The 24,924-nt window shown below is 43.8% G+C and overlaps 1 protein-coding gene across 1 annotated transcript in view; it reads left to right on the top strand.

Moving 5' to 3' along the window:
* Positions 1 to 864: 864 nt before the first annotated feature.
* The window catches only part of SCN11A (sodium voltage-gated channel alpha subunit 11), a 95,478-nt gene continuing 71,418 nt past the window's right edge, over positions 865 to 24,924 (top strand). The window contains exons 1-5 of the mRNA XM_086720478.1: positions 865 to 937; positions 9,976 to 10,286; positions 13,384 to 13,502; positions 15,292 to 15,393; positions 23,791 to 23,919. Coding sequence (XP_086576604.1) covers positions 10,014 to 10,286; positions 13,384 to 13,502; positions 15,292 to 15,393; positions 23,791 to 23,919 — 623 coding nt within the window. The 5' untranslated portion in view covers positions 865 to 937; positions 9,976 to 10,013. The remainder of the gene's footprint in view (positions 938 to 9,975; positions 10,287 to 13,383; positions 13,503 to 15,291; positions 15,394 to 23,790; positions 23,920 to 24,924) is intronic.

Genomic DNA, 24,924 nt, shown 5'->3' with positions numbered 1-24,924 from the left:
TGAGTGCTTCATCCAATATCATGCAGCTTTAGCGGTAAAGCTGGGATTTATGCCCAGTTCTTCTGACGAGTGTTCAGTGCCACTTCTGACAGGACCGAAATCTGCCTGTAATTGCAATCCAACACTCCTTTAAACACCTACTTCCTGCCTCCTGCCCCCGTATAAACATCTTGTATCGTTTATCTCAGCTGGTTGTCAGCTAGCCTCTGGAAGGGGACAGCGGCTGAAAATAGCTTATGGTGCAACACTTCCCAAAGAGATCTAAGTTTTCCCCAAGAATTAATAAAACAAAAGCTAAGTTGGGGGAGTTTGGGGTTTGGTGACAGATCATTGTCGCATTGCTTTGGTGGCCAAGGGATGTGCTTGGCGTCCCTTGTGACAACCACCTAGGTAAGCGTGTCTTTTCACAGGTCTGAACCCTCGGTGTTGATGGCCCGAGAGAAAAGAAGGGAGGAGCAGCAGACCGGGCGCCTTATGAACCATTTCACATCGTGGGCCTTGGCAGGTTCTGGGGGGCAAGAAGCCGGAGCGCCTGGGTCAGGTGGCCTCCAGGCTGAGCGGCGTGGCTTTTCAGCTAGACTCTTCGCTGTTCTCTCACCCACTTGGACGAGGCCAAAGAAAAAAAACAACCTGTTTCTTTATTAATGATGCTCTCTGCAGGGTTAGATTAAGCGCTGATTAAAGGCAGATGCTTCCAAAGTATAAATGTAAGTACCATCTCAGTCACTTCTCCGGTTACAGGGTTTCCTACACGATTCTTTAAAATCACTTTGGCTGTGTTCCCATTTGCCTTCCTCAACACTCTCCACCCAGCTTCCGAGCTGCCCCTCCCAGAAGGCCTCCAACTGCCAGGAGCAGAGAGGCTCAGGCTCTGTGAGACTTGCTCCGTGGAGAGCTTCGAGAGGGGCTGCTGTCCGGAGCCGCCTTCCCAAGGCAGGTAAGTCCTCTGGGCCGGTGGCATCCCTGTTCTTCTGGGCTTTCGAGGCTAGACCTGTCACTACGGAACTTGCTCTGTGTTTTCCATCAGGATGGAGTACAGGCCTCTTGTAACCACGTCCTACTCAGATCAGAGTCAGGGACCAGGTACAAGATACATGGCTCGGGTGATGGGGTCCATCGGGTGCTTCTCCTCCATTCAAGTGCTCTGAGAAGACATGGGGCCAGGGGGACGGGAGATGGCTGCCTGGCCTGATAGGTGCTCGCAACACCGGACTTCATGTCAGGAATTGGGTTTTTCTAGAAAAGATGTGCTCAAGTCTTCTATCCCGAGACTGCAGTGCAGACCCTCCAAATAGTTTCTGAGTTCCCTGTGGCCAATTAACTTAATCAGAAATTAATGTGTACTTAAAAAAAAAATTTTTTTTTCTGAAGAGGTAGTAAGCTCATCAACCTGGGATTGATTTTGGATTGAGATCAATGAAAGTCTATTCATGTTCATTTGTTTTCTGATCTTCTTGTGGGATCTAGGAAGGACGAAGGGGCCATTATTTATTTGTAACCTGTGTTAATGGACTTGGTTTGTGTGTCACCAGAGTTAAGATCTTGTTGTTCAGACCACCATCCAAAATGGACAAAGGGGTGTCTTATAGGGTACGTTACCATCGGGCTGTCTGGCTTGGGTGGATGAGACAGTGTCACGGTGGGGGTGGTGGGATGCCCGAGGCAGTGACGTGTGAGGCTGTGGCAGTAAGGCTGATGTCCTGGGAAGCACGTCACACAGTGAGGATGTCATAGACCCCACCCAGCCCAGCTGGAAGCTGTGTGGCTTTCTCCTCCTGACTCCCTTCTCTCACCTTCTTGGGTTGTCTTAGCTTGGACTATGAAGAACTAGGCAGGTAGGTGGATTGCACAGTGGTGATTACTTGGGATTGAGATTCTCTGGCACTTCCGTATGTGATCTTAGGCAAGTCTCCCAATTCCTTTACGTCCTTGTGCTTCTGTAGAATGGGGGCGATATAACAATATCTACCTTGTAGATTTCCTGGGAAGTTAGGAGAGATTATGAGAGATGATCCATCTAAAGCATTTGACCTAGTGCTTGGCCCATAGTGTAGAGCTTTTATTAACCTCAGTGTTGCGTCTCAGGTTGTGTGGACCAGATCCACATCGAAAGGCTTTGGGTTGCAAACCTTTGGTGACTTGCCCAATGGCCTCCCCTACTGGTTAGGGTCAAGTGTGAGGGTCGGTTTGTCCTTTCTCCTACTAACAGAGAGCTGGAGAGAAACTCTAGCCAAGGAAGGTATAAGGTTAAAACCCCTGCCTCTTAAGAGAAGGCCACAAATAATTCACCTTCATTCCAGATGAACATTTCCTTTCAGAAACCCCTCAAGGTTAATATTTATCTCATGAGATTGTTCTGAGGCTTAAAGGAGATAATGTGTGTTAGCACACTTAAAATTTTACCTGGAACAGGGTAGATGCCATTAAGTGATACCTGTCTTTGCAAAAATGTTTGCAATATCACATTAATTGAAAAGTTCACGAGATAAAATTGCCTATGCATGACAATGCCAGCAGTGTAAATATATGGAAAAAAGACTGCGGAACAGAAATATACCAAAATGTTAAAACTTGCATGTGCTAGGTGGCTTTGGTTTGTGGGCGATCATTTCCTTTTCTTGTTTTCTAAATTTTATTTAATGGATGATTCCATCAGCCAGAGCCCTGGCAGGAAGCAGATGGCACATTCAAACTGGGCATTTCGAGGATATTTTATTAAAGGGACATTTTTTTTTTTTTTAAAAGGTACAGGCAGAGCTCAGTGACAGCAACCGGTGAGGGTGCAGTTCTCAGGTGTGGTGAGAATGGGGTGCCTTACACCCACATCTGAAGGGGCCGGGGGAGGGAGGTGTTACAGAACCAGAGAGAGCCGTGTGGATGGGCCACCGGGCAGGAGCCATGGCGCATGGCCGCCACTGGGGAGAGAGCTGGGAAGGAAAACCCTGACCTCACTCTCCACCATTCTCTGGGTCTCTTGCTGGTGCCTCCCACTGGCCAAACGGAACCGGAAGCCAGAATTCCGGGGCTCCCACTGAGGGGTCCACGTGGATCAGCTGCACAGGCACTGAGCAAGGAGGAGAAGCACAGGGAGAGGCTTGGAGCGCAAACTGCAGATGTGCAGCACAATGAGGTTACTCAACTTTTATAATGACTGGTAGAGTCATAAATAGGGGAAAAAAGCCATTTGCTACCCTCAGTGTTTTCACACATGCTCACACCTCCCTCCATCCTCCCAGCTCAGTGATTTCCGATCCTTCATAACCACGTTGTCCTCTGGGCTCCCACAGCACCTCGGGTTCCCCGCTAGTGCAGCCGTATTCACTGTGTGGTTTCAGCCTCGGTCCCTGACTCACCCAGGTGCCCACCCCACTGTTAAGACCCTTGAGGCCTGGGATGGTGTTTTAAATCATTTTGCATTGCCCGTGCCCAGAGCATGAATGAGCGCGCAATCGGAGTTCAGATCTAATGCCTCTGTAAGGCTTGTAGATTGGACACAAAGCCCGGAGCGACCTGATCTTAACTGCAAGTGAATTCCCTGAGTAATTTAAGCTCTCTGCTTAGGGAATGAAGCTTCAGCCCTGTTTCCCTGGATGGGAGCTTGTTTTTTATTTGGCAAGCGTGGGCCTGTGGGCCTGTGAGCCTGCTGAGGGCCAGTCCTTAGAGGAGCAGGGACAGAGCCCCCTCTGACGGGGAGCCCTCCAGCCAGTCTAGGGCATCCCCCCAGGGAGGTCTGGCAGAGCCTTGGGGGGGGGGGTGGGGGCTCCTGGTCTCTGTGGTTTCCCTATCACATCATAATTCACACGGCGCTGGCCTCCTGCTTTGGACTTCAACTTGAGATTCTGCTTGCTTCCTTTAGGACTCGAGTTAGTTTAGAGCCTGTCATTGTACCTGATATTTTGACTCTCTGTTTTAAATCCGAGAATGTTTGGAGGCCTGGAAGGATTTTTAGTCTTTTAGCAAATCTGTAAAAGTGACACTTAGGTGTACGTAATTCCAATAACTCAGAAGGAAGAAATGCTGGGAAAGGTATCACATGAAAAATAAAATGCCCCCCCGCCCCGCTCCCCCTTGCCTATCTCCTCCGTCCCACTTTGAATCCCTTCAGTGTTTCAGTGTTCTGGTTGTTGTCTAGCTAACTCGAACTGATCCTGTTAATGCTTTTATTTCTTGAGTTATCAAGTTTAAGTAACAGTTATTGAATTGCCCCTGTGCAAGATGAGGAATTTAGTGTACTGACCGTAATCCTTCTTCCGTACCCAGGATTCCTTCAGTTTCTGCTACTTAGCATATTTTTAATTTGGTCTTGCGCTGGATTACCTGCATAATTTTCAGGGATAGACTTATACTTGTATTGCTTGATCCAAGACCTTCTATAGAATGTCTTGATTCTTCAGGTGCTTAGGATGAGGAAACTGTAGCTCTGAGCATCCCTTCATCTTTGCTCTCCAACTCCAGCTTGCAATACAATTTTATAACATTTATGTCATTTGAATTCTATTCTGTAATTGTAATCCATTCTGCTTTATCTATAGGATGATTGTTAAAATAAAAAACTGGTGTATAACTTTTATGATATAATGAATTTGTAGCTTCTAGTCTCTAAAACCAATATTTGGTATCTTATTTGGACCCATAGAGATGCGAATGGACTCTGATGTCACTGACCTTCTGTTTCATGAAGGAGAATGTCCTAAGTGTCAAGGTCAAATGGACTTTTTCCCCTCTTCTGTCAGCTGCTCAAGCCATTTAGTCAGCTTCATACGTAAAATCTGACTTTCTGAAGAGCTGTTGTTTTGATGGAATTTCTAGTTACCTTTCTTTTTTACCTATTAAGAAACCACTTGCTTAATCATTTTCCTTGTGACAGAGAACTTAACTTATACTTGAAAGGTTTTTCTTAGGGCTCTCTGACTTCTAGTTCTTCTTAGATCAATTGCTTTTTTTTTTTTTTTTTTTTAATTTTTTTTTTTTCAACGTTTATTTATTTTTGGGACAGAGAGAGACAGAGCATGAACAGGGGAGGGGCAGAGAGAGAGGGAGACACAGAATTGGAAACAGGCTCCAGGCCCCGAGCCATCAGCCCAGAGCCCGACGCGGGGCTCGAACTCACGGACCGTGAGATCGTGACCTGGCTGAAGTCGGACGCTTAACCGACTGCGCCACCCAGGCGCCCCGATCAATTGCTTTTTAAGCTGATCGTAGTGCAGTTATCCCGGAATTTTTTTTTTTACTGCACTCTTGGGTTTGGTACACTATGTTTTGGAATTCATGTGCCCACCATTTTTGAGATTCTGTTTTCATTATTTGGAAGCATATACCCAAATAATTTTTTTTTTTTTTGTAAAGAATCACTCAGTGTCTGCAAACCTTGCCGTCATATTTGATTATTAGTAAAGCTTGAGAAAGATTGCACTGTAGCCAATTTTTCAACCAATTTTTTCCATGCAACGCAGTCTACTTGCTGTATAGAAAAATTCTCAGCATCAAGTATCTGGGGTATAAATTTCACAATGAATATTTGAATTGTTCCAAATGTTACCAATTATGCATACTGATTTTATTAATTTATTAACTGAGTTAATTTTGCATGCACAGGCTTTATTTCCACAGCCCAATTTTCCTGAGTCTACTTTTATAAAAATATTTGATTCATCAATGTTTTTCAATTATAAGACAGTTTTACTGTGTGTGATTTATTTTTTCAGATTTGAGTTGATAATGTTTATAAAGTCCTCTTTTTTATTTTTTATTTGAGAGAGAGAGAGAGCATGAGCGGGGAAGGGGGGCAGAGGGAGAGGGAAAGAGAATCTTAAGCGGTATCCGCCCTCAACACAGAACCCAATGTTGGGCTTCATCTAATGACCGTGAGAACATGACCTGAGCTGAAATCAAGAGTCAGACACTTAACCGACTGAGCCACCCAGGGTCCCCTAAAGTCCTCTTGTTCCTAGGTCAATTTTTGTAGTTTTCAATGTTACCTTTAACATGTGGTTCTTTAGTTATTTCCACGTCTATAACAAATTTTATTTATTTATTCATTTTTAATTCAAATTCAAGTTAGTTAGCATACAGTGTAGTCTTGGCGTCAGGAGTAGAACCCAGTGATTCATCTCTTATGTGTGACACCCAGTGCTCATCCCAAAAAGTGCCCTCCTTAATGCCCATCACCCATTTAACCCATCCCCCCACCCGCCTCCCCTACAACAACCCTCAGTTTGTTCTCTGTATTTAAGAGTCTCTTATGGGGCGCCTGGGTGGCGCAGTCGGTTGGGCGTCCGACTTCAGCCAGGTCACGATCTCGCGGTCCGTGAGTTCGAGCCCCGCGTCGGGCTCTGGGCTGATGGCTCGGGGCCTGGAGCCTGTTTCCGATTCTGTGTCTCCCTCTCTCTCTGCCCCTCCCCCGTTCATGCTCTGTCTCTCTCTGTCTCAAAAAAAAAAAAAAAAAAAAAAAAAGTTGAAAAAAAAAAAAGAGTCTCTTATGGTTGGCACCCCTCCCTGTTTTCATCTTATTTTTTTCCCTTTATGTTCATCTGTTGTTTTCTCAAATTCCACATAGGAATGAAATCATATGATATCTGTCTTTCTCTGACTGGCTTATTTTGGTTAGCATAATACACTCTAGTTCCGTCCATGTTGCTGCAAATGTCAAGAATTCATTCTTTTTCATCGCCAAGTGGTATTCCATTGTATATTATATATATACCACATCTTCTTTATCCATTCATCAGTCAGTGAATGGACTGTTTCCATATTTTGGCTATTGTCAATAGTGCTGCTATAAACATTGGGGTGCATGTGCCCCTTTGAATCAGCATTTTTGTATCCTTTGGGTAAATTCCTAGTATTGCAATTGCTGGTTCGTAGGGTAGCTCTATTTTTAATTTTTTGAGGAACCTCCATACTGTTTTCCAGAGTGGCTGCACCAGCTTGCATTCCCAACAGCAGTGCAAAAGGTTTCCCCTTTCTCAGCATCCTCACCAACATCTGTTGTTTCCTGAGTTGTTCATTTTAGCCATTCTGACAAGTGTGAGGTGCTATCTCATTGTGGTTTTGATTTGCATTTCCCTGATGATGAGTGATGTTGGGCATCTTTTCATGCATATATCTATAAACAATTTTAATGTGTGCAGTTTTTATTTTGTGTTACTTATTTCCATTAAGTCTCTTTTCTGCTAGAACCTGGGTGAAATATGCTTAGGGTCAGAACAACAGGGTCAGAGTATACAGTTTCTTCTTTAATAGTCTCCTTATTATGGTAGCAGTCCTGTATTGGATTCCTTGCGGTGACTTAGCGTAAGCTTTTGCCATCCAGGGTCTTTCTAGGCTCATCTATTTTCCAGGATCAAGTAGCATCCATAGGCTGTTGACTGCAGAGGACTTCATCCCTGTCTCAAATGTCTTTCATGAGCTCCAGAGCCAAATACAGTAGAGTCTCACATAGTCCCACTTTATTTATACAAATTCAATAATATATGTTTGTGAGAGAGAAGGAAGTGGAATGGAAGAGAAGAGGATTGGAGGGGTGGGAAGGGAGAGAGAGTAATTTAAACTGTGTGGCCAATTCCATCATCCAGGCATATCCATAAAGAGCTTAATGCTGAATGGATGGGACAGAATGCAGTGAATCTAGGCTCCATATGTCATTTCAGTTGACATATGACTCACACTATGGGCATTGCATTACCCTTAGTGTGTTTAAAGACACATATGTTGCCTTTATCGTGGCCCTTAAACACAACCTGACCACTCTGTTTGTGGATAACTGAAGGGTGACTGGTTCCGGCACTAGAAGAAAAACTGGCCGTGTTGACCTCGTTGGCCAGTGAGTTGGGATGTCTCTTCAGTCTGGTGCCTTCCTGAGGGATTTCCAAGAGAAACTTGACTATGCTTTTTTTTTTCTCATATGCTATATTCAGAGGCTAACGTGTAAGCTATGATTGCCCTGTATTCAAATGCCTCCTGGCTCTCTCTACTTGCAGGTTCATAAACAGCTTCAGCTTTATCTGTTTTAAACTCAATTTATTCCCCCAAAGCTTCTTCCTTCCCTAGTGCTCTCTGTCTGAGTGAGTGGCACCTCTGACCAAGCCATTGGTGCCCAAGCCGGGAACCTCAGCTCCTTCCTGTCCCTCGAATCTTTCCCTCACCATGGCTATTTCGAAAGTGACTCTCCAATCTACCCATTCCATTAGGTCATCCTCAGTGGTTGCGATCATTGCAACAATTTCTTCAGTTCTACCTCCTCACCTCTTTCAGCCCCTGTCCCAAGTCCTATCTATTCTCATGAGTAAGAGGGATTTTTTTTTGAAACCCTGATAGTGTTACTCCTCTGTAACAACAACAACAACAACAACAACAGTAGCAACTCACTCTTTAGCAACCCCCCATTACTGTCAGAGTGAGGTCCATGGTTTTCACTAGGATTCTAGGGTCCCACATGCTCTCTCAGTGCTGACTGGGGCCTTATCTGGCCATTTTACAATGGCAGATAGAACTTGTTGATGGACATCATGTTCTTTTTCACCCACGGGTCACTGCACATGCTGCTTGTTTCCCCTACCATACTCTAATGTCCTCCTTTTTGCTTATCTATGTCTTATATCTCCTTCAGGTTTCAGCTGAGACATTAAAGCTTTGGGAGACCATCCCTGATTCCCCAAGACTGGTTAGACGCCTATCCCATGCACAGACATAGTACCCTCTCTTTCTCCCTATAACAGCATCTGTGTTACTCTTATAATTTCCTGCCTTTTATCTGTCTTCTCCACTTACACCAGGAGAGCATAACTTGTAGGACCAGGAGGAGGGACGGTTGTGTTTTTGCATTAGTGCCTACCACTGTTCTTAGAGCAGACACCACGCATGTGGTTGCTGAATGAACAAACCAGTGCTATGTTGGATTACTCGTAATTCTCTGGAGTGCCTTGGAAATCAATCGTAGGTTGGTATTCAGGTAAATAAGAAAGGAAGACGATGCATGGCATGGGAAGTAAAGGCATTTAACATGAGCCCTACTGCCTTTTCTCATAGCCTACTTTTTTGTTTCTTTAAATGTTTACTTATTTTTGAGAGACAGCGAGAGAGCGAGAGTGCAAGTGATCAGGGGAGGGGCAGAGAGAGAGGGAGACACAGAATCCCAAGCAGGCTCCAGGCTCTGAGCTGTCAGCACAGAGCCCGATGCGGGGCTCAAACTCACCAACTGTGAGATCATGACCTGAGCTGAAGTTGGACACTTAACCAACTGAGCTGCCCAGGTGCCCCTTTCAGAGCCTACTTTTAAACTTGAAGCTATAGAGAAAGTCCTTGTAGAAGGGTTGTCAGGGATAGGGGCCAGTACAGCTATTATCCCGTGGTAGAGCGACCCCGTTAGTGTTGGCAAATCATTTCTGCTTTCTTGGATCCTTACTTCTGCCAGGTCTGGGTTTCAGAAGTAAGAGAGTTGGCATGGAATCAGAGGTGTTAGTGTAAATGTTCTTGCCTGTGCTTATGGCCTTTTTGTTTCCATTTCATCATATTTTAAGAACTTTGCTGACCAAATGTGAGAAGATGTGTGCACTTAATAGTTTTGATTTTGCAGCTCATACTTATGTCCCACTTGATTCCCTATTTTTTCCTCTCCTGTTCACACTGTGGCCACTTAGTCACCATCTGCAGGCCCCATTTCAGTAGTTTAGCTGGTTCAGTCTTACTGTGTTGCTCAATGCTTGGGTCTCAATTTTAGAGACTGGGCTTCTTCTGCCCACTGTTCCTGAACTTAACTTTCCACTTATATCTAGGTCCTCCAGGAATGATGGCCTGCTTTGGTCTTCCCTGCACCCAGAATTCCTGCTGTATCCACAATGGTGGTCACCTCTGCTGGCCTGCCCCACAATCAGTGAGCTCCCAAGCCCCCTCACCTCACCCAATCTTATAGCTCCCCATGACATCACCCCTAAGAAGCAGAATTCCAGGGCAGGCTGTGTGATTTCTATCTTCCAGAGCTCTCTGAGGATCTGCTGCTTATCTCTGTCCCTAGGATGAAAATGGATGACAGGTGCTACCCGGTGATCTTCCCAGATGAACGAAATTTCCGTCCCTTCACTTCGGACACCCTGGCTACAATTGAGAAGCGGATTGCCATCCAAAAGGAGAAAAAGAAGTGCAAAGACCAGACACCAGCAGAACCCCAGCCTCGGCCTCAGCTTGACCTAAAGGTCTCCAGGAAGTTGCCCAAACTCTATGGCAACATTCCCCATGAGCTGATAGCAAGGCCCCTGGAAGACTTGGACCCGTTCTACAGAAATCATAAGGTAGTTGGATGGGGTTCTGGGGTGTTCTAGCCATGCAGTTATAACTGGTGTCACAAGAACCTCCAAACATTGATCTTGGGGTTTGCAGGGGTGTCTGTCCTCCTTTGCTATCACCACTTGTCATTGCCTCTATAGTCCTGAGACCCTCTTTCAGTCTTCATTTTCTCTCTGTAACGCATGTCTTGGCAAAGAAGAGAAGGTCCAGGGGGCAGTAGGAAGGTTAAAAGGAAAACAGAGAAAACATAAATGGTGTCAGGAAAGAGGACTGGACTAGCAGTCAGAAGAATTAGGTGTAGGCCATTTAAGTGACTGGCTTTTTGACTTTGGATAAATCCCTAATCCTCATTCTTCTAATCTGTAAAATGGGAATAAAGCATGCTTCCTACAACATGGACAGGCCATGGAAGCACTTATAAACTGTAAAGCATTATACTCATATGAGAGATGAATATCACTGTCCAGGAACGTCCAATTCAGTAATAAGTTTTCCTTGAAAAACTCCCCAGCTATAGGCTTTTTAGGCTATTAAATGAGAATTCTGGAGGTTGGAACCATACACCAACATGATGCATAATAGAAGTCCAATAAGTGATGTTCAAGAATATGGTAATCAAGTGGGCAGGTGGAGATTTTGCATAAATCCCATGCCGATGTGTGATAGGCTTGCTATTTAACCTACCTGAATATAGTTGTTGCAGGGAAATTCTAGTAAAAGTTCTTTAAAGGGGCTCCTAAGTGAGGAAATGTGAGCTCTGGGCTCCTCTGATGGCTGCTTGGAAGCCTGGGACGGTGAGGACGGTCCTCTGCAGACCATCCGGAAAAGCTCAGAAGACCTTGCCATAATAATCCCATTGTGTGATCCAGCAGCGAATGGAAAACCCACCTCACCAGACTGAGGGCAGAGAGGAAGGAAGTTTGGGTAGAAGTCCTAGAAATATGAGATGCTGAGACCATTCTCTGCTGGCAACCATGGGAAATCGAGCTCTCCAGAGAAATACTGCCTGGTATGTTACCTTGCATTGGGACAGACTTAGGGTTACCAGACCAAATGGGAACTGTGTGTATAGAGGAGAGTGGGGTGTGAGTGGGAAAGACAAGAAAGAAGAAGAGAGATGAAGGAACGAAAACACCCCAATATTTCTCCTTCTTCCTATGCCCCGGAATCCCAGGGGCTTCTTGGAGGCAGAGTTGTTAAATGCGAATTAATTTCTGGAGGTCTTCTGCTTCAAGGCTGGAGCAGGTGGCAGCTTGGTATGCTGCAGACAGTCCTGGGAGGACAGGTTCTGTTCCAGCGTGGCTGAATGTTCTAGGACTATCTATCTCTTCTCAGCTTGGGCTCTCCCTTTAAATTAGAAGACACGATACTTTTTTAGAGCTCTGCACACCCATGACCCCGCATGGCTGGTATTCTCAGCAGTCATGTGAGGTATATGTGATAGTTAGCCCTCCACCTCATAAATGAGAATCCAAAGACTGGATGGGGAAGTGGATTATGACAGGCCAAGCAACCTGTAAGGGATGAAGCTGGGCCCTAAACCCAAGGGCTCTTTTGATAGTCTAAGGCCACTTCCTGTCTTTTGAAACTTCCATTTTGAAAAGCTACAGAGAAAGGGGTGGAGATATGTCAGCAAGAAGACAGAAGGAGCAGGTACCTATCATTTTAATAATTTAAACCCTGGTGAATATAGTTAAATACACCATTAGCTGAAATATTTAAAGCAGTGAGAGATGGCATTAATAAAATATCAAGGGGCACAGAGACAGAGCCGTATCATGCCACCTATTAATCTGGGGTGACCTGCCTCAAGGAGGGGTTTGCTCTCTGCCCTAAAATTGTCTTTCTAGCCGAAGGAAGGGCCCAGAATCCCTAAAGTGGGTCTTGGGCTCCTGAGCGCATAGCTTTCAAAGAAGCCTGTGGCCCATTTCCTTTTGTTATGGAGGCAACAGAAAATATCCTGCCCCATTTTTTCCTGCCGCCAGATGGCCAGCAGACAAGTAAGTTCCAGCAACTCAGCAAAGGGAGGTTGATGGTTGGCAGTGGCTGAAGTTCTGGTACCTCAGCCAAGGCAGCACCCACCCTGCTATATTGGGCCTTGGCGACAAGGCCTGTCTTTCCTGTATAAGAACATACTGGATTACATGCCAAGTAGTACTTTTGCAGATCTGAAAGGAGCAGAGACATGGGGAAACAGGAATGACCCTCATTCTGTGAAGGCTTTTGTAACCAACAGCCTTGGGGACATGTAAGGGGACAGCCAGATTATAGCTAAATGGAAAGAAGGAGGTTTCGGGGCGTTGATGTGAGACCCTGTGAGTGATGGGTTCTTCTGCAGGCACTGCCTCATTCCTAGGTCCCAGGAAGAATTGGACACACGTCTGGTGTTGTCTTCAGTGGAGCCCAGTGGGCATTTTGGATGGGACAGTGTACACTTAGCAGATCTGTCCGGGGTTCGGCATCCCTAGACCTACCCACTAAAGACCAGTAGAGCCTCCAGCCGTTGTGACAGACAGCCAAAAACACCCACATGTATTTCCAGACGCCTTCTATAAGGCCTCCCCCACCAGTTGGGAACCGGAGGCAGATTTGCTCATGCATCAGTGGGGAGAATGGGAGAGCAAGTCTGGGAAGCTTGATGACTTTTTCTGTTGAAGAGCCTCAAGGTTGGAATTGATCGGCAGACTGTCTCGCATAGAACTGCTCAGGTATAGCAACACAGACTCGCCGGGTCCCTGACTGTTCTAACCTTTGTTACGAAGCTCTTATTCGTAATCAAAATAATTTAAAATAATCTGCTGAATGTGAATGTTCAATACCACTCCCCATCTCTTCAAGTTCCCTCCTAGTTCTTATCTCTCTAGACGGAGATACAAGACGAAGGGTTTTGCTGGTGTCCAGAGTCACAGCGTGGGCCGGTGGGAAAGTGCCTCAGGCTACAGAGTGACAGTAGCCCAATCAGAAACTGTCATGATCATAATAAGCCAAGCCACGCCTCAGTCCGCGGTCCCACTGAATTTCCTCTGAATGAACTAACTCGCGATAAACATTGTTCCGTCACTGCATGTAATTCTTGCGGCATTTGTTTGCTTGTCTTCGCAGACGTTTATGGTGTTGAACAAAAAGAGGACCATCTATCGCTTCAGTGCCAATCGTGCCTTGTTCATATTTGGGCCTTTCAATCCAATCCGAAGTTTGGCCATTAGGATCTCAGTCCATTCATATCCTTTCGTTGCATCTTCCGCCAAGTCCAGGCCATGTGAAAAGTGCCAGAGCCCCAGACTGAGGGGAAGTAGCTGATTCTTGGAACCAATAATGGCAGAGTGCCTGCGGCTGCATGGCGGGGGCTGTGGTTTTACTGCGTGTGAACAAGGCTTGGCCCTGCCCTGGGATCCTGTGGCCTCAGAAGGAGAGGGGCCAGAAGGCAGGCAATTTCTTCAGTGGGGTGGGCAGTTTGGGAGCGGTAGTGTGGAGAGGCACCGCTGTGCTTTGGAGGCATCCAGGGGGACTTCCTGGAGAAAGGAACATCTAAGTTGGGGCCCAGACAAAGGTGGCAAACCATCTACCTGTCTCTGTATTTACCTGCTAACGGTGTCATGCTGGACCTAGACAGAATTTTTTTTTTTTTAATTTTTTTAACGTTTTATTTATTTTTGAGACAGAGAGAGAGCATGAACGGGGGAGGGGCAGAGAGAGAGGGAGACACAGAATCGGAAGCAGGCTCCAGGCTCTGAGCCATCAGCCCGGAGCCCGACGCGGGGCTTGAACTCACGGACCACGAGATCGTGACCTGAGCTGAAGTCGGACGCTTAACCAACTGAGCCACCCAGGCGCCCCGGACCTAGACAGAATTTAAAGCTTTATGGAAACACTGTGTAATGTGGAAAGTCCGGATTTCTGGCTTCTTTTGAAAAACGGAACCTCTCTCAAGGCTCAGCCTATAGTCCTAGCTGGCAAAAATCGGTGTAGTGAGGAACCACTGCCTGTTTTAGAGGGGCCATGCAAGCTCTGCTTCACCACCTCTCCACCCCTATTTGTGGCCCATTTTACCCATTTAAAGGACTCCCGAGACTCTTAAGGCTTTGAGTTTGCAACCTCAGTCTTAAGGATAAAGATAGGAGGGGATTATTGAGCATTCCTGCTGTGTGCAGGGGGTGGTGGAAGATGCCAGGCAGTTTTAGACTGGGGGAGGTCAGAAAGACATGGACTGGTACATGTATTGAAGTACTGGGGGGATGGGAAGGAATAACTGTTCAGGTTGGTTTCCCTAGAAGCAGAATCTGAGATGGGGATTCTTATTTAATCCCCATCTTTAATATTATTATTATTTTAAAATTTTTTTAACGTTTATTTATTATTGAGAGACAGAGAGAGACAGAGCATGAGCAGGGGAGGGGCAGAGAGAAGGGGAGACCCAGAATCCAAAGCAGGCTCCAGGCCCTGAGCTGTCAGCACAGAGCCCGACGTGGGGCTCGAACCCACGAGCCGCGAGATCATGACCGGAGCCGAAGTCGGACGCCCAACCGACTGAGCCACCCAGGCGCCCCCCGCCCCCATCTTTATTATTTAATTATTTAATACTAAATGATGACTTAGTAGAGGAGTTGCCCTCTGGAGAAGGAAAGAGGGAAGCAGGATGGAGAGAAAGAGGAGCAAACAAGGATGGGGTCTCAGCTGAGCCCATATCAGCTGGAGTCCACCAGGAGCCCTAGAGCACCGATTACGTCACAGAGGAAGCCCACCTGGAAACGAGGGCCAGCTTTTCTCTACGTCTCAGTCAGTCAGACCTGAGGGAGGGAGTTGTAGCCCTCCAGGTGAAGGGGATGCCTTTTGGCTGAGGACAGTTCTTCAGGGGAGGGGACAGGTGTGGGCGGTCGCCCGCCAACACGCACCGTCCGCAGACAGGTTGCACCTGCAGCCAATGGGGCCTGGAGGTATGCCCGCAGCCTCCACTGTGACGGATGACCCGGGCCACCCTGAAGTGTACCTGCCTTAACAGACAGCGGTTACATTGTTTAGCATGTTCATCATCTGCACCGTCATCATCAACTGCGTGTTCATGGCCACCGCCTGTGGGAAGGACAACAGCAACATATATACCGACAATGCCGAGTAAGTGTTTGTCCTGTGCTCATCCAACCTAAGGTTTGGAACAAATACGCCTAAACGACCTGTGATTAGGTCAGAGTTCAGCTATACAGAGAAAGACAAAGTCACCCTTAATCCCAGCTTCCCAGTGCAAATGTCGGAAGGGTCCATTTTAGTTTGGTACACATATTTTTAACAATTATTTTTCATTTTTTTTTCAACGTTTTTTAATTTATTTTTGGGACACAGAGAGACAGAGCATGAATGGGGGAGGGGCAGAGAGAGAGGGAGACACAGAATCGGAAACAGGCTCCAGGCTCCGAGCCATCAGCCCAGAGCCTGACGCGGGGCTCGAACTCCCGGACCGCGAGATCGTGACCTGGCTGACGTCGGACGCTTAACCGACTGCGCCACCCAGGCGCCCCAACAATTATTTTTAAAGACCTCAAAAATAATAAGCAGCACACTTACAACTTTTATGTCTAGCTTTTAAGAGGTTTTCTTTGTGTTTATAGAGGCTTTATAGGAATCTGCTTTTATGGTAATATAACATTCTATCAGGTGAATAAACCATAATTTACTTAACTGTTCTAGTATCTTACTCCTATAAATATCACTGCAATAAGCATCTTTTTTGCATAAAGCTACTTTTCAAAAATGATTACTTTTCTTAGGGTAGAGTCTTAGAAATGGGTTTACTAGATCAAAAGTACATTTCAATGCTTGAAAAACATATGGGGACAAAATGTTTTCCAAAAGGTTTGGGATAGTTGTTAATTTATAGAGTTAACAATATTTCCATTTCCCATGTATCATTTTTGCTTTTTCCCTGGTGAGTTTGAGTGAGTTCTTCCTATAATTAAAATATTAACTTTTCGTAAGTTTTAGTTGGCTACTCAGTAATGCAAGTTAATTTTTCAACTTAGAAAGTTCTATATTTTGATAAGTATTCTCTTATCAAAGAGAATGTTGTCCTAGTTTTTCTAATTTAACATATTTGCTGCTTTAGTCTTTCAGGAATATATTGAATAATTGAGAGAATAATAAGAAATCACTTACTTTATTCACATATTTTTATCCCATATTTAACTGTGTGATAGAAACCATCACAGTCAACATACAGAACGTACAGAACATTCCAGACACTCTAAAATTTCCACTTGGCAGTCAATCCCTTGACCCCCACTCGCAACCCCAGACAAATACTGATCTGCCTTCTGTCGCTCTAGACCAGTATTGCCTTTTCTAGAATTTAATATAAATGGGCTCATATAATGTATATGATACCATACTTTCCTATCTGGCTTCTTCCACTTAGCATGTTTTGAGATGCACCCATGCTGTTGTTTGTATCACTAGCTTTTCCCCTCCTTGGTGTTGAGTTGTATTCCTTTGTATGAGCATATCACAATTTGTTTTCCCATTCACCTGTTGATGGACATGTGGGTTGTTTCTAGTTTTTGGCCATTATGAATAAAGCTGCTAAGAACATTTCTGTATAAAAGTCTGTTTATGGGGATCACCTGGGTGACTCAGTCGGTTGAGCATCTGACTCTTGATTTGGGGTCAGGTCATGATCCCAGGGTCGTGAGACAGAGCCCCATGTTGGGCTCTGTGATGGGTGAGGAACCTGCTTAAGATGCTGTCTCTTCCTCTGCCCTCTACCCAGCTCATGCTCTTTCTTTTTCTCTCTCTAAAAATTGAATTAATTAAGTAGGTAAGTAAAAGTCTTTTTGTAGATATATGTTTGCATTTCCCTTGGATAAATACGTAGGAGTGGAATTGCTGTGACATATGTGAAGTATATGAGTGAGTAACTTTGTAAGAAATGGCCAAACTTCTCCAAAGTGGCTGGACTGTTTTACATTCCTGCAATATATGAAGGCTTCAAAGTCTTTATTAATTTCATCCTTAATTTGCTCTTCTATTTCTAGCTTCTTAAGGTAGAAACTTAAATAGTTGGTTTTAGACCATTCTTCTTTTCTTGTACAATTGTATAAAGCTATAAATTTCCACTACGCACTGCTAAAGAAAGCTTCATCCCACATATTTTGATATGTTGTGTTTTTATTACCTTTTGGGTAAACATTCCCTACTTCTTATGATTACTTCTGTGTCCCATGTGTTATTTAGAAGTGTGTTTTTTTCCAAATATTTTATATTTTTCTAGTTGCCTTATTGTTAATGATTTCCAATTTAATTCTGTGGAAATAATATACTCTGTAAGTTTTCAATCTTTTGAAATTAGGAGAAACTTGGGGCGCCTGGGTGGCGCAGTCGGTTAAGCGTCCGACTTCAGCCAGGTCACGATCTCGCGGTCCGTGAGTTCGAGCCCCGCGTCGGGCTCTGGGCTGATGGCTCAGAGCCTGGAGCCTGTTTCCGATTCTGTGTCTCCCTCTCTCTCTGCCCGTCCCCCGTTCATGCTCTGTCTCTCTCTGTCCCAAAAATAAATAAAAACGTTGAAAAAAAAAAAAAAAGAAATTAGGAGAAACTTATTTTATGGCTCTATGGGGAATGTTTCAGGTGTACATGAAAAAATGTGGATTCTGCAGTTTGATATGATTGTCTGTAAATAGTCCTATTAGGTTAAGGTGGTTGATAGTGGCATTTATATATTTTATCCTTTTGCCATTTCAATTAGTACTTCTATGAATTACTGAGGAGAGGCTTGAAATCTCCATCTATGATTGTGAGTTTGTCTGTTATCCCTTCATTTTTGGCAAATTTTGCTTTATATATTTTTGCAGCACTATTATTAGGCACATACAGATTTATGGTTATTATATCTTTCTGATGTATGCATTCTTTTATCAGCATGAAATGCCCTTCTTTATCTTTAGTAATATTCCTTTTAGTATTTGTTTTGTCTGAGGTTAATACAGCTACTCCAGTTTTCTTAGGCTCATTGTTTGCATGGTATATCTTTTTCCATCCTTTTACTCTCAACCCTTTCGTGTTTTTGTATTTATAGTGTATCTCTTGTAAAGAGCACATAGTTGGTTTTTGTTTTTTATGCAGTCTATTTTCTAATCTCTGCCTTTTGATGGTATATTTATTTCATTTGCATTTAATGTAATTATGAATATGCTTAAATTCAGGTCTGCTGTTTTTCTCTTGGTTTTCTGTTGCTCTCATCTGTTTTTTGTTCCTTTCCTCTTCTATTGTTCTTCCATTCCTACCTTCTTTTTTGTTAATCAGGTATATTTAGTATTTCATTTTAAATCTCTACTGTTTTTCTTTTAGACTTACTTCTTTGCATTACTTTTTAGTGATTGCTCCTTCTCTGTCGTTAAGTGGGACTTGGGTCTAGTTAAGGACAGTGAGTTTGGGGCTATGCCTTGAAGCAAGGGGCATGGATACTGCTGAGAATAGAAGTGATCCTGGGCAATATCACTGGGGAAAATGGTCTCCCCTTTAGATAGTTGGCTATTCCATGTGAGGAGCTAATTGAGAGTGGAGGAGTTGCTCATTATTTACTGCAGTGTCTCTGGAAGCCTTTGTAGTCAAAGTGTAGCTGAGCCTGCTCGGCTCTTCTAGTGAGATGCAATGAGTCTTCTTTTTCCTATTAATGGAAAGCAGTGGCCCAATTGGATGCTAATCTGCTCAAAGGTCATTTTCACTACTAAAAGACCCATAAGGCAAAGATATGAAAAAACCCTTGTCTAGGCTGTAGGGAAGCTGCTGCTGTCTCCTGGTGGCATTTGTACTGACAATGGATGCATAAAAGTGAGGGTGGGAGGAGGAGGTTGAAAATGTTTTTACAAAAGAAGGCATGTGACTGAGTTATTAGGCCCATGGGGGGAGAGTTTCTCTAATTTTGTCAGTGTCCTTTGGTTAGAAAACTTTTAAATGGGAAATTGATTCCAGGTCTATAGCTCTCAGAGAATGAATGCCAAAGTGCCCTAGGATCAGGCGATGGTGTTCTCTTAACCTACCTGGACACCACCCATGGCCCTGATTGGATACCCTAACCATGCTTGAACTGACAGTGACATGCTCCAGAGGGCCTCATTTGCCTGGTGGGTTGGGATCTCTCTGTCACCCAGCTCCCAAGCCCTGTTCCTTGTGGTGGGCATGGCTGTACTCCATATCAGATATCATGGTTGGTCTGCCTGTCCCTCTATTGGCCAGGCTTCGGCTGGGAGTGGGAGGTGGGAGACCAGGTGGTTAGGTAGAAATGGCAGTCAAGGGCTGCTGTCTCATTTGCCTGAGACCTAGATGGCGATTTGCAAAATCCCACAAATCTGCAATTACAGCTTTTCCCAAAATACCCTTAACTTTATAAATTATGCCTGGTTTTTTAAAACAGTATTTCAGGGCAGACATGAATTAATCTGCTGTGTTCTTTTGTCACCTAAAAGGTGATCAGCTTCGAAAAAAAGGCTGAAGCAGAGAGCAGCTCATAACCATTTCTGCCCTTGGATTTGGCTACTTTGGATTTTTCAAGTTTCCAAGATCTTAGCTCTTTAGCTTTGTGGGCTGACAGTGGTTGGATGTTCTACCAGAAAAGGTCCATTTCTTTTACTGTGAACCAACAGATTGTTTGAATTGATTGTTTCTGTCCCCAAAGTGGAACCCGTTTGTGTGCGTGTGCCCACGTGCACACGGACAGACCCAGCATTTTTGACAGACTGTTTTAATTGTGGTAAAATACACATTACATAAAATGTACCATGTTAACCACTTTTTTTTTTTTTTAATTTTTTTTTCAACGTTTATTTATTTTGGGGACAGAGAGAGACAGAGCATGAACGGGGGAGGAGCAGAGAGAGAGGGAGACACAGAATCGGAAACAGGCTCCAGGCTCTGAGCCATCAGCCCAGAGCCTGATGCGGGGCTCGAACTCACGGACCGCAAGATCGTGACCCGGCTGAAGTCGGACGCTTAACCGACTGCGCCACCCAGGCGCCCCTGTTAACCACTTTTGAGTGGTATTAAGTACAGTCACATAGTTGTGCAACCAATTATCACCATCCGGCTCCAGAACTCTTTTCATTTTGCAAAACTGAAACTCTGTGCCTATTAAACACTAACTCCCCTCCAGTCCCTGGCAACCGCCATTCTACCTTTGGTTGCTATGTATTTGACTGCTCTAGGCACCTCACTTACGTGGAATAATACAGTATTTATCTTTTTGCACCTGGTTTATTTCCCTTAGCAGAATGACTTCAAGGTTCATCCACGTTGTAGCCTGGGTCAGGGTTTCCTTCCTTTTTAAGGCTGAATAATATTTTTTGGTATGTACCCCATTGATCTGTTTATCCATCAGTGGACATTAAGGGTTGTTTCCAACTCTCGGCTATCGTGAATAATGCTGCTGTGAACGTGCATGTACAATTATTTCTTTGAAATCTTGCTTCAGTTCTTCTGTGTGCATGCCCACAAGTGGGATTGCTGGATCACATGGTAATTCTATTTTTAATTCTTTTGAAGAGCCTTCGTAGTGTTCTCCATGGCTGTTTGCCTCATTTTACAGTACTGCACGAGAGTTTCTGTTTTTCTGCATCCTTACCAACACTTGTTATGTTCTGAGGCTTTTTTTTTTGAAAGCAGCCATCCTAATGGGTATGAGGTGATATTTCACTGTGGTTTTGGTGTGCATTTCCCTGATGATTAGTGGTATTGAGCATCTTGTCGTGTGCTTGGTTGGCCATCTGGATGTCATCTTTGGAGAAACGTCTAATTCAAGTCATTTAGCCATTTTTAAATTAGGTTACTTGATTTGTGCTGTTTCTTTTTAAATTTAGTTTTTTAATTAAAATCTTCTTATGGAAATGTAATGACATCAATACTGTATTAGTTTCAGGTGTATAGTGATTCAAAGTTTATATACATTATGGAATGATCACCATAAGTCTAGTCACCATACAAAGTTTTACAGTGTTATTGACTGTAGTCCCCACGGTGTACATTACATCCTCATGTCTTATTTATTTTATAACTGAAAGATTGTACTTCTTAATCCCCTTCACCTATTTCATCCATCTCCCAACCCCCTCCCCTCTGGCAACCATCAGTTTGCTCTCCGTGTCTAGAAGTCTGTTTTGTTTTGTTTCGCTCTCTAGTTTCTACATAGAAGTGAAATCATACAGTATCTGTCTTTCTGTGTCTAATTTTACTTAGCATGATACCCTCTAGTCTATCTTTGTTTTCATGAAGGGCAAGATTTCATTCTTTTTTAGGGTGGAATAATATTCCATTGTGTACATACACCACATTTTCTTTACCCATTTATCCATTGATGGATACTTAGATTCCTTCCATAAGTTGGCTATTGTAAGTAATGTTACAATGAACATGGCAGTATGTGTACCTTTTCAAATTCGTGTTTTCACTTTCCTTGGATAAACACTCAGAAGTGGAATTGCTGGATCATATGGTACTTCCATTTTTAATTTTTGAAGGAACCTCCATATTGTTTTCCACAGTGGCTGCACCAATTTCCATTCCCATTAACAGTGCACAAGGGTTCCCTTTGCTGCATCCCTGCCAGCACTTGTTTCTTGGCTTTTTGATAATATTCACTGCGACAGGTGTGAGGTAATATCTCACTGTGGTCCCGATTTGCATTTTCTTCATGATTAGTGACGTTGAATGTCTTTCCATATTCCTGTTGGCAATCTGTGTGTCTATTCAGGTCTTCTGCCCATTTTTAATCAGATTATTTGTTCACTTGATATTGAGTTGTAGGAGTTTTTTTTTTTTTAAATATATTTTGGATGTTAACCCCCATGTGATATATCATTTGCAAATCTTCTCCCATTTAGTAGGTTGTCTTTTCAATTTTTTTTAATGTTTATTTCTGAGAGAAAGAGAGAGAGAGACACAGACAGACAGATAGAGCACAAGTGGGGTGGAGCAGAGAAAGGGAGATGCAGAATCCCAAGCAGGCTCCAGGCTCTGAGCTGTCAGCACAGAGCCAAACACGGGCGTGAGGGGCTCAAACTCGTGAACTGCGAGATCATGACCTGAGCTGAAGTTGTCATTGAGTCGAAGAATGTCATTGGGATTTTGATAGAGATTGTACTGAATCTGTAGATCACTTTGAGTGGTACAAACATCTTAACCGTATTAAGTCTTCTGATCCACGAACATGGGCTATGGAAAGATCCAGCTTGGAACCTTTTCGTTTACTCTGAGCCACCCAGGCACCCCTAGTAGGTTACCTTTTCATTTTGTTGATGTTTCCTTGGCTGTGCAAAAGCTTTTTACTTTGATGTAGCTCCGTTTGTTTATTTTTGCTTTTGTTATCCTTGTCTGGGGAGACAGAACCAAAAAAATATTCCTGAGACCAGTGTCAGAAAGCTTACCGCCCAAGTTTTTATCTAGGAATTTTATGGTTTGGTTCTTGCCTTTAAATCTTTAAGACATTTTAAGTTTGTTTTTGTGTATGGTGTGATTTTTTTGGTTGTTAAGTTGTGGGAGTTCTTTGTGTCTTCTAGACATTAACCTCTCATCAGTAATATGATTTACAAATATTTTCTTCTTGAAGTTTTATAGTTTCTGCCCTTGCACTTAGATATTTAGATATTTTGAGTTAATTTTTATACATGGCGTAAGGTAGGGGTCCAACTTCATTTTTTTGCATGTGGGTACTGAGCTTTCCCAGCGTTATTTGCTGAAAGGCTGTCTTTTTTCCATGGAATAGTCTTGGCATCTTTGTGGAAAATCATATGACCATATATGTTAAGGCTTATTTCTGGGCTCTCTGTTCTATTCCAGTGTTCTATATGTCTGTGTTTATACAGGCACCACACTGTTTTGATTAGTTTAGCTTTGTGATAGGTTTTGATATAAGAAAATCTGAGACCTCCAAGTTTTTCAAGATCATTTTGGCTTTTCAAGGTCCCTTGAAATTTGGGGTCCCAAAATATGAATTCCAGGATGGATGTTTTTATGTTTGCAAAGAATGTCATTGGGATTTTGATAGAGATTGTACTGAATCTGTAGATCACTTTGAGTGGTACAAACATCTTAACCGTATTAAGTCTTCTGATGCATGAACATGGGCTATGGAAAGATCCAGCTTTTAATCTTTTCGTTTATTCTCCTTGTTTCTTTGCCATCATCCCCTTCTGTACATCAAAGTGACAATTCTAGAATAGTGATGACAAAATAGCAGTGACAACCCCCGTCCCAAGGCCCCAGGTTGCTAAAACAACTCTCAAGAATGTGGCCATGGAACCAAGCACTGAACAGCAGCTTACAACTTTATCTGTGGGCCTGTTGCTTAGAAATTCTGACTACTAGAACTTGCTTACGATGCTTGCCACTCTGAACTCGGGTTTACTGAAAATCAGAATGCTAAACGTCGCACTGAAATGTAAAAAAACCACATAAAGGCCAGATAAGACAGATGGCCTCTCTGCTTTTCACATCACTTACCATATTCCTTCTTGTTCTGAATGATTTACTTTGCAGGTATGTCTTCACTGGGATTTATATTTTTGAAGCTTTGATAAAAATATTGGCAAGAGGTTTTGTTCTGGATGAGTTTTCTTTTCTTCGAGATCCATGGAACTGGCTGGACTCCATTGTCATTGCAACAGCGTAAGAATGTCAAAGATGTTTATTGAGGAGACTTGGGGTGGGAAAGAAGCTCCTTGGCTTCCACCAGGGGTCTCTGTGGGTCCATGTGAGTAGCTAAGCATGTCCTAATAATGCCTAGAGCTCTGAGTGCAGCGTGGGTTGGCCCTGAACAGCATCATGCAGCCAATTGGCCAGAGGCCTCCACACGTGAATCCATTTCTAGGCCACATTCATGCTCTCCTTCCTCCAGCCATTCACTCCCCAAACAGTGGCCTATGATGGGCCAAGTTCTGTGCAAGATACAAGGGTTGTGATAATGAAAACAAAACAAAACAAACAGACATGGTTCTCACCCTCTTGAAGCTCACAGTCCAGATGGGAAGAGGGAAAATTAACAACCATTGCAATCTGGTAGGGTGAGTGCTGGGACAGGAGCTGGGCATGTATCAGGCTGTCAGAATGTGTAGGAGGAACCACGGAATCTGGAAAATCTTTGGCTACTGCAAGCTCTCAAGGAGTTTTCCTCATTTCCCTCTAGAAGTTTTCTAGATTTGGCCTTTATGTTTAAGTCCATGGCCCCTTTTGAGTTAATTATTGTGTGTATATTGTATATGACATGAGGCGAGGATTGAAGTTCTTCCCGGAGGAAAGGGCATCAGTTTGGCATCTGAATGATGACACAGGGTCGCCAAAATGAAGAACAAGAAAAGCAATGGCCCATCACTGGCACAATAATAGTAACCTAACATTACTTAATTTGTGCCAGCCATCGTCGTAAGCACTTTGCTTATGCTTTCCTGTTTACTATCTGCAAAAGCCCTTTGAGGTAGATGCTATTAATTCCCAAGTTTTACATTTGAAATTCCACGGTTGGGTGATCTTGGCTATTGAAAGGTGGCATAGTGCAGTGGTGAGAGCTCAAGAGTCAGATTGCCTGGGTTCCTTCTGGGCTTGGCCACGTAGTGAGACCTTACGTAAATGCACTGGGCCTGGAACCCGGTAGTCAGTCAATACATGTTTTGATTG

Source organism: Puma concolor, chromosome C2 (genome assembly GCF_028749965.1).
Source record: "Puma concolor isolate L17-30 chromosome C2, mPumCon1.1.hap2, whole genome shotgun sequence".
In the NCBI taxonomy this organism is placed as follows: domain Eukaryota; kingdom Metazoa; phylum Chordata; class Mammalia; order Carnivora; family Felidae; genus Puma; species Puma concolor.
Note: the sequence above shows the minus strand (reverse complement) of the source record. Positions and strands in the feature narration are given on the sequence as shown.